The sequence below is a fragment of the Pyrus communis genome, chromosome 1, assembly GCF_041283825.1.
Source record: "Pyrus communis isolate YQ-2024b chromosome 1, ASM4128382v1, whole genome shotgun sequence".
In the NCBI taxonomy this organism is placed as follows: Eukaryota; Viridiplantae; Streptophyta; class Magnoliopsida; order Rosales; family Rosaceae; genus Pyrus; species Pyrus communis.
This window is the reverse complement of record NC_142565.1, coordinates 4,839,292-4,852,189: the sequence shown is the minus strand read 5'-3', so window position 1 is coordinate 4,852,189 and position 12,898 is coordinate 4,839,292. Positions and strand designations below refer to the sequence as shown.

At 40.5% G+C, this 12,898-nt stretch overlaps 2 protein-coding genes across 2 annotated transcripts; one reads left to right on the top strand and one right to left on the bottom strand.

Moving 5' to 3' along the window:
- The first annotated feature begins 5,220 nt into the window (after positions 1-5,220).
- On the top strand, positions 5,221-8,949 carry LOC137720159 (sorting nexin 2A). The gene is made up of 5 exons (XM_068459172.2): positions 5,221-6,375; positions 6,669-6,878; positions 6,981-7,241; positions 8,477-8,563; positions 8,689-8,949. Exons 1-5 carry the CDS (start codon positions 5,401-5,403, stop codon positions 8,767-8,769), a joined length of 1,614 nt encoding a protein of 537 aa, XP_068315273.1. The 5' UTR covers positions 5,221-5,400; the 3' UTR covers positions 8,770-8,949.
- A 641-nt stretch (positions 8,950-9,590) lies between these two features.
- Positions 9,591-12,805, bottom strand: LOC137720157 (putative leucine-rich repeat receptor-like protein kinase IMK3). The gene is made up of 2 exons (XM_068459170.2): positions 10,607-12,805; positions 9,591-10,506 (listed from the first exon to the last, which is right to left on the bottom strand). Exons 1-2 carry the CDS (start codon positions 12,714-12,716, stop codon positions 9,920-9,922), a joined length of 2,697 nt encoding a protein of 898 aa, XP_068315271.2. The 5' UTR covers positions 12,717-12,805; the 3' UTR covers positions 9,591-9,919.
- Positions 12,806-12,898: the final 93 nt, after the last annotated feature.

Sequence of the window (12,898 nt, the reverse complement as noted above, 5' to 3'; positions counted from 1 at the left end):
ATCTCTCTAGTATTACCCAAAAAAAAAAAAAGTGGAAAATAAAGTAGAAATGGTCGAGGATTTAGCTAGGTTATTATTAATTAATGTTATTAAAAGTGGACCAACCAGGATCAAAACTCAAGTTTGCCGTTTGAAAGGGAAAACGAGTAAATTAAGTCATCTCTCTACAATATTATAGGTGGAGTGTGTTGCATGCACATTACAATATGTCAAGATTTTGTTAGGTCTAAGAACAACTCGGTTACAGAGAGATAGATACTTAAACAGAAAACTTAATAAATATTTACATTAATTTTCTTTAAATTAGGTAGCCTGTCACACAGCAGATACACTGGGAAGATATCATCCATGTAACTAACGTTCGTATTTCTTTTTTTTTTTTTTTTGGGTAATTAAAAGTTTAGGGGAGGGGAAAATACCATATTTCAGGGTCAGGGCATACTACAAGCTTCTTTGAGGACTTAAGAGGTCTTAGCCTTTTTTTTGATATTTTACAGATCGTCCACTAAGAGGGATTGCTAGCAGCGGGACTCGAACCTAAATCTTAGTCTAGCAAATAGAACGATATTTACCAACTCAACCATATATAACTAGGTTTTGTATAGCTATATATGGGAAACCCTTAAGGGAAGAGATCCTCATTTTTTTTTTTTTTTTTTTTTTTTATAAAAATGGGGATTAGTTATGGAGTCTACACCACATCAAACTTTAACGATCTGAACCATCTATTTTTCAAGTTACACCTCATAGATCATCCTTGCAAAGTATTAGCCAAATCGGAAATGTTTAAGACATCTAATTGAGTTCAAAAAAAATTTACGAATACCTAGTTATACAAGAAACAATGAAATTTTATCTTAATTAAATAGACAAATGGTTTCAGATTAAACTGAATTTCTGTAAGAATGATCTATAAAACGAGACTTACAAAATAGACGGTTCATATCGTTAAAGTTCGATGTGAAGTGAGCCTCACACCTAATCTCCATTTTTATTTTTGAAAAAATAAGGATCCTTTTGCATAAAGGGCTTGCGCGCACACACACCAAAAGAATGAAAGATTGAGACATAGCTCGCGCGCGCACACACACCAAGAGATGAAAGATTGAGACTATAGCTATGCCCCAGCGTTTATCTTTTAGGATAAAGTAGAAGTTAGAGGAAGCTAGGAAACGACATCCTATACATATACGTTGTATATGTTTTACTATATTGATTGTAAGGGTTTGTCTCTAAGCCATTAATGGAACAATAGCATCTCAAGATTAGAAGATATTAGCAATGCTTAGTTTAGCTACAACATTTTGATTCGTGTTGTCAACTACAGTGCTTTAACTTGTAGGCAAAAAATAAAGATGTAAGGAGATTAATTGTCCCGTCAATGATTGTATAGAGACGTAAGAAGAATATATGACCTATAATGATTGTGTACATATCAATCGATGAGTCTATCACTCTTATTTATCACGTATGTGATTAGTTATTACATATAGTACATTTCGTAATACTTATTAAAATATAATTTTACTTTTGTTTTGACCGCAAATTAGGAAGCCATCATTTTTCTCTATTGTAATGGCTGGGTATGTCACTTTGTATTAATGTACAACATTTTTCAAACCGAGTCGAAGACATGCAGTATATATTGATTGGCCATAAAACTTACGTACTTCGATGTGATGGGATGATGATTTCGGAAGAGGATCCCTTCCGGATCTACTTTCTAGGAATCCCCACATCTTAACCGTTCATCATACATTATATGACCACATTTCGTCAGGTACTATTTGTGTTTAGTTTTAAATAAAAAAGGTGAAATGGTTTCTAACTGTACGATGCATGGCGCAGATGAATGGCTAAGATGTGAGGATTCCTAGAATCCGCACAATTTGGATCCAGATGGGATCCAAATCTACCATACTATCATGTCACATGTACCAATGCATGTGACGAACGCTTTTAAAACGTTAACAAATGCCCCGCCACTCCCTTATAAATATAGGTATATTTTTCACTTCTAAAATTAATGTACATCTTGGCATAAAGATTTGTCTCACTTTCTTGTTTTTTTTTCCTAACCTTGTGGTGTTGTTTGACTTGTTTTGTAGGTTTAGACCTTTTAAGTTTAACTTTAGAGAGATTAGGCTTCATATCCTCCTGTTGAAATGTCACACATCAATCGTATCTATTAGAAAAGAAGAGTTTAAATACCCTAGTCCCCTCTAACTAATACCGAGGTCTTTTATGGTAAAATTGTACACCTGACGGATTGTGCATGTAATAATTACCAAGTTGTGGACAATATTGGTGTTGTTGGAAGTGGGTCATTGGCCCATCTCCTTAATAATTCTACACCCCTCCTCTTTTTTTTCATGTATATATATTTTTTTTCTTTGTTTTATGAGGAGTAAGATTTATATTCCTCCTAACTAGATGTAACTTCTTTTTTTCGTTATCAATAAAATTCACCTCGTATTGTTGAGATTTTCTATTAAAAAAATGAGTACGCGCAAGCTTGCAAGTGATAACGATTGACAAAACCAAATCGACCAACTAATTACCTAATTACTTGCAGACAGGAATTCAGTTAGTCGTCACTTTGAATGGAAGCATGTCATCTGATGTCCACACACCAGAAACTCGATCAGAAAGTGAAAGAAAGGAAGAAGATCGAGAGGGAGGGGAGGTGTTAGATAATTGGATTAGATAGGTAAACAAGATTACATGACAGCAATTAACATGTAGTTGGTAGAGTTTGTTATATATTGACTTTTAATTTCAGAATCTTCCTTTGACAATCCCACCCCACCACAAGTACAATAATAGAATTCGTTATGCTAAGAAACCACAAGTTTCCTTGTCAAACTTTGTCCATCTAGTACTTTTGTCTTGCTTTTTTCAAATGGGTCGATTTTTTTTTTAATTTAATAAATTATTTTTATTTTTTAATGTGATCGGTTCACAAGGTGATATACCACGTGTTATTATACAAATGGTGCAATATATGTGTTAAAAAGTTAATAACTTAAAAAATAAAATTTTTCAGCACTTATATAAAAATATATAATGTACCACTCGTGTTCCGATCACAATAAAAAATTTCTCATTTTCTTGGGTTTTCGATCGTTTTCATTGGTAGTTGCCGGTGGGTGTGAAGTTAATTACAATTCTAATTATGTCGTTAGTGCTTGCTTGACCCTAAAAGAGGACTTTTGCAAGCTTTTCACACCCTAAATGACGTGTGGGATACTTCCTTTCTTTTTTTGTGAAATGTATTAATTCTTATATCCTATAAGCTGTTCTCCTAAGCCCTCGTGTGAGAACTAAATTCCTGTTAACTAAAATATTATATTAGTTTAGATTCAATTGTTTAAAATATTTAACAACGTAATAAAGTAAAATTAATTTAAAATTCATGAACCATTAGAGAAATCATAGTCTATTTTGTATTCTACTTGAATCCAACGTTTTACACTCAAAACCACTTTTTAAGTTTTACAACTTGAATACTTGTTTGAAAGGATTGTTTTCCAAAAACTGAATTCAAAACAAACTTGAAAATTAGTCTACTTCTAAAAAACACATAAAGTGAATTTTTAAAGGTTTTAAACTCCAAAATTCACTGCTACTTAGTATTACAGTCTAGTGGTATTCCTCTTCACTTGTAAGTGAGAGGTCTTAGGTTCGATTCTCGCCAAAGGCGAATTTGAACCACATTATTGTGAGGTTAAGCCCACACTCTCCCTCCCTTTAATGTAAATAATATCGTTTGTTCAAAAAAAAAAAATCCAAAATCCACTACTGTTTCTGTCTTCTCTTCTCACTCCCTCTTTTTCTCTCTACCATATCTCTCCTCTCTCTTGTTCTCTCTAATCTCCCCTCTCCTCTGACCCTCCAATTGAGTTGTTGTAGATATTTTATTTCCTTTTCAATTATTAAAATTTAAAAAAAAATTTGAGTCTCAGAGCAAACAAGTTTTTGGATCTCAAATAAAAGTGTTCTTAAAACATGTTCTCAAGAAATGTTTTGAGAAACTATGATTTTTTTTTAAATACGACACCAAACATGCCCTCATTTTCTCGTTTTGCTTTATCAAGTTGTTAAACATTTCAAGCATTTAATCTAAACTAATATAATATTGTGACTAATATGTATATGGTCATCACAGGTGTTTCATAGTTCATACTATGCAATAAAATCCATCAAAGACTAATGCCCTATCCTTTTGTGATTCAATCATATATCTCTTCAAGTTAATCTGCAACTTGGATTGAAACTACGTGCTTCCTTATAACTAATTATGTGTTTTTGAAAAACATATGAAAAACAAAGATACGTAACGTAATAAAAGATAATACAGAATTTAACAGTGAAACTAAAAATCGGACACACTGAAACATGGTGTTCCACTTAGGGCTTTGTCAAGTGAATCATAATTGTATGGCCTCTCAACCGATCATTTATCTGTCGAATAGAATTTGTAAGTGTCCACTACCAAGTTCAATCATGCGTTAATATTGCTTCCAACTTAACCAAATAGACTCAACAACAATGATAGGTGATAGCTCTCACTCATGCTCTAAATTATTTCGAAATGTCTCGGTACAATTAGAAGTGTGTGGCCTACTTTTAAACTTTAGTATATTGTTAATTTGAATTGACCCAAACATAAAACTCAGATTGAATCCTTGTGAAGTCAAATCTTGTAGGCCCAACCCCACAAGATTATGATTCACTTGACAAAGCCCTAAGTGGAACACCATGTTCAATCATGCATTAATATTGCTTCCAACTTAACCAAATAGACTCAACAACAATGATAGGTGATAGCTCTCACTCATGCCTAAATTATTTCGAAATGTCTCGGTACAATTAGAAGTGCGTGGCCTACTTTTAAACTTTAGTATATTGTTAATTTGAATTGACCCAAACATAAAACTCAGATTGAGTCCTTGTGAAGTCAAATCTTGCAGGCCCAACCCTACAAAAGCTTCCATTCCGGCCCACATTCTGTTTCATTCCGGACTTTTTACGTTGATGCCCAACCACCTTACAATATATATTGGGCTGTCGACAAAGCCCAATCAAAGCTCAATCAAGCCTACTTGGGCCTCTCAACAGAAGCCCAATAAAAGCCCAACTCCTCATGCAGTGTCGTTAACACGTGGCAGCCTATGTGGCGGAAGCAGCGTCATAACCGCCACGTACGCAAAAGAGGTTGCCCATTGGGCCGCCCGAGTCACTCAACTCGCTACTCACTAAAAACTCACTACCTTTGCCGTGTCATCCCCGGCTTCACACGCAGCAACAGCTCTTCCACCGCCACCACCACCACCTCCCTCCATTTATTCATTTATTTATCATTAATTTTTAATTTCCCGGCAAAAAATAAGAGGGAAAATGATGAGGCAGGAAAACCACGGCGATCAGGAGGCCGACCTACATGCATCCCAAGATGACATGGAATCTCTCGTCCTTGACGAGCCACCCTCATCCAACGGCCAATCCTCGCCCTCCGCGTCCACCTCCGTGGACCGCCACTCCGCCACCGGAACAACGGCCACATCCTCGCAAGGCTTCAATTCCATCCTTGAACCCCCGTCTTACGCTGACGCCATCTTCACCTCGTTCGACTCCTCCTCATCCAACGGCCACGAAAGCCCTAGGCCCTCATCTTATCAATCGGAGCCTCCGACAAGATCCGAATTTCTCAAGATATGGGTCTCGGACCCTCAGAAGGAGCTCGAGCTCAACAATTCGCTCGTTCCCGGCGGGACCTCGTACTACACGTACCTGATCACCACCCGGACCAACATGCCCGAGTACGGCGGGCCCGGATCCGAATTCACCCTACGGAGGCGGTTCAAGGACGTGGTGACGCTGTCGGACCGGCTATCCGAATCGTTCCGTGGGTTCTTCATCCCGATCCGACCCGATAAGAGCGTGGTGGAGAGCCAGGTGATGCAAATCGAGCAGTTCGTGGAGCTGCGGAGGGCGGCACTGGCGAAGTACCTGAACAAGCTCGCGGTGCATCCGACGATCAAGAAGAGCGAGGAGCTGAGGCTGTTTTTGGTGGTGAAGGGGAAGCTACCGCTAACAAGAAGCATCGACATGGCGTCGCGGGTGCTCGATGGAGCAGTGAGGCTACCAAGGCAGCTGACGGGGGAGGTGGCTGTCGTGACAGATGTGAATGAGGCTGCGCAGCCGGCCAAGGGCGGCAGGGACTTGCTGAGGATCTTCAGGGAGCTGAAGCAGGCGGTGGTGAACGATTGGGGCGGAGTGAAGCCGATGGCGGTTGAGGATGATAAAGAATTTTTGGAGAGGAAGGAGAAGGTGGCCGAGTTTGAGCAGCAGCTTAGCAATTTGTCTCAGCAGGTATTGTTGCTAATTTATGGGTTCTTTCTGGTAATTCAACATAATTAGTCTGTTCAAATTCAAATGGTAGTTAATCATTATGATGCACGTCAAGATTTAGATGGTTGCAAGTGCCAACTGAACTAGCGTGATCATTTCGATCAAAATGTATGAAATATTTCGACTCCAGTAGGATTAGTAACGGGATTATGAAGTTAAGAGCTTACCATTTCTGTTGATGAGCATTGTCTGTTCTAAATTTGGCAATTTAGAATACGGTAGAGGAGAATGAACGAGATTTTCGGTTTTTGCAGGCTGAATCACTAGTAAAAGCTCAGCAGGACATGGGAGAGACTCTGGGGGAATTGGGGTTGGCATTTGTGAAGCTGACCAAGCTTGAGACGGAGGGAGCCATGTTCGAACCTCAAACAGTACGAGCCAATGACATGAAAAATGTGGCTACTGCTTCTGTTAAAGCAAGCCGATTGTACCGGGAGTTAAATGCACAAACGGTCAAACATTTGGTAACGTACATAAGCTATATATGCCTAGACATTAAATTTGCGGAAAAGGAGTCATATTTGATTCTCTTGTTATCTTAGCCTAATGTTACATATTTATCGCAGGACAAACTCCATGAATATCTTGGAGTAATGCTGGCAGTCAATAGTGCATTTTCAGACAGATCAAGTGCTTTACTGACAGTTCAGACTCTTTCATCGGAATTACTTTCGTTGCAGTCCAGGATTGAGAAGCTTGAAGCTGCAGCATCCAAAATATTTGGTGGAGACAGGTCAAGGATGCGGAAAATAGAGGAGCTTAAAGAAACTTTAAAGATTAGTGAGGATGCTAAATCTTGTGCAGTCAGAGAGTATGAACGCATCAAGGTAACCTCTTAAGGCATCTAGAAATTTGGCAATTCAGTTTGCATCTACGAGTTCTAGATTCATTTTGATGATAGTTAGGAGCACCCTATATAGATTTCCCCTCTTCCTTTTTATGACCTAAAATCTGCAAACAGTTATGCATTGTGCTAGTATTAGTTATTTTTAGCAATCTTACGTTTTTAAGTATATATGATGTAGTATATAGCTTGATTAAGACAATAAGCGGCTTAGCGGAAGCAAAACAAATAAAAGCAACAAATAGAAATAACAAGAGATGGTCTGGAATCACTCCAGGGGATTCGCCCCCGAAATTGAGAAGTATACCCTAGGGAGCTTTTATTCTGAGATTTCACCGTGATATGTTTTGCATTGGTGTTTCAAATTGAGAGAAATCTAGTCAATACCAACTGACGCAGAACCAAAAGTGGGTAGGTTACTTCTACACCCAAAGTGAATCTTCGAATCCACCACAGGACCCTTGAAGCAACAAGGTAAAGATAGAAGAAATACTCTCTAGAACATTCTTGATTGCATGATAAAAGAATATTACGTTAGTTCTCATAGGCCCAAGTACTAATTGAGAAAGGAAGCAACAAAACTAATCAACAAGATAAGAGAGTTATCAGATGGAGCTGTTATTCTTCTTTTGGTCCTCCGCCGTTTAAGCATGTGCTACAGTGCTACTTGCCGTACTTCAGTAGCGTGTTATTCAAATTTTAGATGGTGAAATGTGGTAAGATACACCATCATGTATAAATTGCTTTTGTGCATGCGCACATGACGGTTCTTCATTCTTACTGAACTTACATGAAAATATTTGTGTGGCTTCTGTTTCTGGCAACCAATTTTTATTTAACATTCATTCATGTCTTTCCTCTTCCTCTAGTCTTTCCATTTTCTCATGACATTTAGTGGAGGCGGGCAAATGACAAGGGATCTCAAAATTCATGCCCTAGATTCAGGGATAGGATTGGAAACACGTTGTGGTGATTTTGTTGCCCTTCATGTGTTATCTAATGCATTCAGCTCACGCTGCTGAATATTCTTTATCTTGTCATTCGATTATAACTACTAGAATTCCTGGCTAAGCAAATGTTTGTTTCAGTTTCCGTTTTGATTAGTCACAATGCCAAGCTAAAGAGTTCTAATTTGATTGGAAGAAGAAAGATCTCATTTTATACACAATGTGTTTGTGTACAAACTCGAAGCATGATTGTTGGTGAATCTACATGCAGGAAAATAACAGGAGTGAGCTCGAAAGGCTTGACAGAGAGAGGCACGAGGACTTCATGGGCATGCTGAGAGGATTTGTTCTTAACCAGGTATCTCCTGCTCTAAACCTCATTCATTGTTCGTGCTCTTGTAAAGTTTTCGCTTCAAACGGCATCTCAACTTCATTTTCTAAGTCCTTGAATAATAGTTATGGTACGTTCTTCACATCTAACAGGCTGGATACGCGGAAAAGATGGCGAATGCTTGGGAGAAGCTTGCGGAAGAAACAAGCGGGTATGCGAATGATGCCAGCTGACATTGTTGGCCGTAAAATTTTCGTGTTTAGCTTTTCATTCTGTGTCTCTGCATTTCGTGCATGTACACTAGTTACATCCCATTTGCGATATACCCCAACAAACTTTCATCCTAACCAACCAAAAATAGGCCTCAGAAGACTATTTTAACCTTCAATGCATAGTTTTTATGTTTGATCCAAGCAGACCTATGGTTGACTAGAGATTCTAATATCTACTCCCGGTAGATCGCGCTATTAGTATCTCTCTCATCACGCGACGGGAGAATTATAACATATCGGTGATGAGATGGATACTAATTTTGTGAGAGAGGGGTCTGTTTTCTTGCATTAAGTATCGAACACGGCGTCTTAGTGGATTAATAAGAACAAATTGAGGTTAAATAAGTTAATATGATTAAGACATCATCAATCATTAGAGTAGAATTAATTCGATCAATTCAATGTGAAACTTTAGCAAAACGTATGTACGCCCTTGTTCTCACTCTAAGTTGGCTTTTTTGGCAAACTATGTCGTTTTTTATGGTGGGATGTGCAATTTTCGATGATTGTCTATAAGTCGTTGATAAACTAGACTGTTCATATGCGGTTGCACGGAGGACTATTTAAACCTTGTATTTTTAATTTTTAATTAAGTATGCCTTAGAGGTTAAGGGCGAAAAAGGTAGAGGAAGAATATGGTGTACTTGGAATTAACAAAAGACTTGGTGCAAAATCAAGTGCAATGACGATTTAAGATTCTACGACCGATCTCCCTTAGCACGATAAGACTTTATCGTTATTGTATAATTAAATATGCCTTGGAATTAGAACGACCAACACAATCACAAAACTCTTTAAGTTAATACAAAAAAATCATTTGTGACCAAAATGTTACAGATTTGAGTCGTGGAAACTTCTTTGCAAAGCAAGAATAAGGCTGCGTGCGATATACTGTCCCTCTCACCCTTGCAAAGTGGGAGAACCTTGTTGGGTTGGAATCGCTTATTTAGAAAAATTGTATCTACGAACACTGATGAAGTGTAACAAAAGCAAAATTAATATTCAAGAATGAAAGAATCTTAGACTAGCCATAGCCTCTTCCTAATATGCCTACCGAACCCCTTTTGCTGGAAACCATTTTTCACCCATCACTTGCTGATGGGGCTCCAGCTCAGTCATCGCCGGAACTGGCGGCTGTTTCGGGTCTAATCTCCTCTAGCTGCTGCAGAACCCGTTGAACTTCCGGCCTTGCAGACGGCGAAGGATCAACGCAATGCAGAGCTAGTTTCAGTGTGTTTAGCAGCTCGTCGCCGATAATGGAAGCGTCCCTCATCAATTCCAAGTCGAAAACTTCATTAGTCCACTCCTCTTTTACAATGGAGGCAACCCACTGCGGCAAATCCAAACCGTTCAACGGCTCACCAGGAGATTTCCCTGTAAGGAGCTCCAATATGATCACCCCAAGGCTGTAAACATCAGTTTTCGTGTTGGCCTTCTTGAGCTTTGAGAGCTCCGGGGCTCGGTACCCTAGTGCCCCGGCGGTTGCAATCACATTTGAATTGGCAGCGGCGGTCATGAGGCGGGAGAGGCCGTAGTCCGAGATCTTGGCGCTGTTCTGCTCATCAAGTAGAACATTGCTGGATGTGAGGTTTCCATGGATAATGTTCTCATTGCCGTGGAGGTAGGAGAGACCTCTTGCCACGCCCTTTGCTATTCCCATTCTTGTTGGCCAATCAATCGGAGTTTCCGGCCCTCGAGCTGCAACGAAATCAAACACAGCGGCCAAATTGAGAAAAATCAAAACCCGATAAACCGAAATTGAATACAAAGTACTTAAAATCATTTGCATTATACTTACCATGGAGGAATGCTGCAAGACTCCCTTTCGGCATGTAATCGAAAACCAGAAGCTTTTCTCCCTTAGGTCCCAAGTAATAAGCCCTCAGAGCCAGAAGATTCGGGTGCCTGATTTTCCCAAGCACATTCACTTCCGTCTCGAATTCCCTCTGGCTTTTCGTAATCTTCTCTCTCAATCTCTTCACTGCAACTTCACTCCCGTCCTCCAATGTCGCCTTGTAGACAGTCCCAAAAGTGCTTTTCCCCATAATCTCCGCGGTTGCGCACAAAAGATCATCTGCTGCGAAAGCCATTGGCCCGTCAAAATGCACCAGTTTTCCTCCAGCCTCTCCGCCGGATTCAGCTTCTCCACCAACTGCCGGAACACCCTTTTCAGTCCTCGCAGTTCCAGCCCTCCCCGCGCCTGCGCCATCCTCGCCTTTCGATGCAGCTCTTCCTCTTATCAAACAGCAGAGCAGAATGCAACAGAGTAAAAACAACACTAACAAAAGAACCCCTGCTGCTATAAGAATTTTATCTTTGGTACTAAGTCTGCGGCGGTGCTTCGAAGTCTCCGGGCTCGGAGGCGGGACACTCTGTGATGGTGCCTCGGAAGGGCATGGAGTTGAAGCACTGTACCCGCACAGCTGAACATTCCCGGCGAAAGAGCTCGAATTGAACTTCTGAGAGAGAAGAGCGGGGACAGCACCAGAGAGGTTGTTGTAAGAAATATTGAGGAAACGAAGATGTGATAGACCGGCAAGAGAAGCTGGAATTTCACCACTGACATTATTCAGCGACAAATCGAGGCGGGTGAGCGTCGAAATGTTGCCAAGAGCTGCAGGAATCGGACCCTGCAATTTGTTCTTCCTCAGGTTAAGAACAGAGAGGTTTTTCAAGCTTCCAAGACCTTCCGGGATGTCGCTTTCGATGTTGTTTCCTTCTAGATTCAACTGGATTAGAGAGGAGAGATTGGAGAAGCTAGAAGGCAAGCTTCCATTGATGACATTGTTAGAAATATCTAAAATTCTAACCCTCGAAAGCCGCCCTATTTCATTCGGTATAGCTCCATCGAACTGGTTATTTCCAAGTTCAAGCTCTTGAAGGTCACTCAACCTGCCTAAAGACTCCGGGATCAAGCCGGAAAGATTGTTGTGGTGGAGAGAAAGGAATATGAGGGAACGTGAGCGAGAGAGACTACCCGGGATGGAACCCGACAGCGAATTGAAGCTCAGATTCAGGCTGTAAAGTTTGGTGGAGTTAAAAATGCTGTCTGGGATGTTATCAACGAGCAAATTGTTGCTGAGATCAAGATTTTGAAGCAGAGGACTGAACCCTAAAGAAATTGGGATTGAACCAGAAAGTTTATTGTTAAATAATTGAACTCCCCTAAGGCTTGGAAGGTACCCCAAAGATTGAGGGATTGACCCTCCAATCTGGTTGTCATGGAGGCTGAGCTTCCTCAGAGCCTGCAGCTGTCCCATTTTTTCGGAGATTCTGCCACCTAACCCCTTCCATGGAAGCTGGATCACAATCACCTGCCCCTGAGCGCACTTGATTCCGGCCCAGCCGCCGGAGCAGGCTCCGTATCCGCTGTCGTTCCAGCTCCTTAAGAACCCCTTTGGGTCGTCGAGCTCGTGCTTGATTGCTTGAAGGGACTGGTAGTCCGCCGCCGTGACAATGACGCCGTCCCATATTTGGGGCCGGGCCGGGTGGAGGAAGGAGAGGAGGAGGTGGAGAAAGAGGAGGAAGTGCGCGCACTTGGATTGCAGAGTAAGAAACTTCCATTTTTCCTTCTTCTTGTGGGAAATCCGGTGCCAATTTTGAGATGGGTTGTCGGAAAATGTGTGAAAGATTTGATCTTTGCTGTCCATGGTCAGAAACAGAGCACCAACAACGGCGAACTGTTTGTGTTGGATTCTAGAGAGAGAAAGTGAGAATGCTGGAGGGAGAGGGCGAGGGAGAGAAGGAGGGAATGGAACAGGAGAAAAAGAAGTTGGTGGGATTGAAAGCCTGAAGGTGGGTGTTTTAGTGACGACTGGGACGGGCACGTGAGGATTCTCTGAGTTTAGAGAGAGAGAGAGAGAATCTTGATTGTTACTGTTGTATTGGGTGGAGAGAGAAAATGTCATGTGGGTGGCAGACGCTCTTCTTCCTACAGAAAATCCTAACGGCTAGTTTCGATTGCTGAATTCATAAATGGCAATGGCTAGGGTTTTTATATTTCTTTTCTTCATGCATTATATATATATATGTGTGTGTGTGTGTATGTTTGTATAATAATTTGAACATCTCGATGATCTCGTGGATGGAG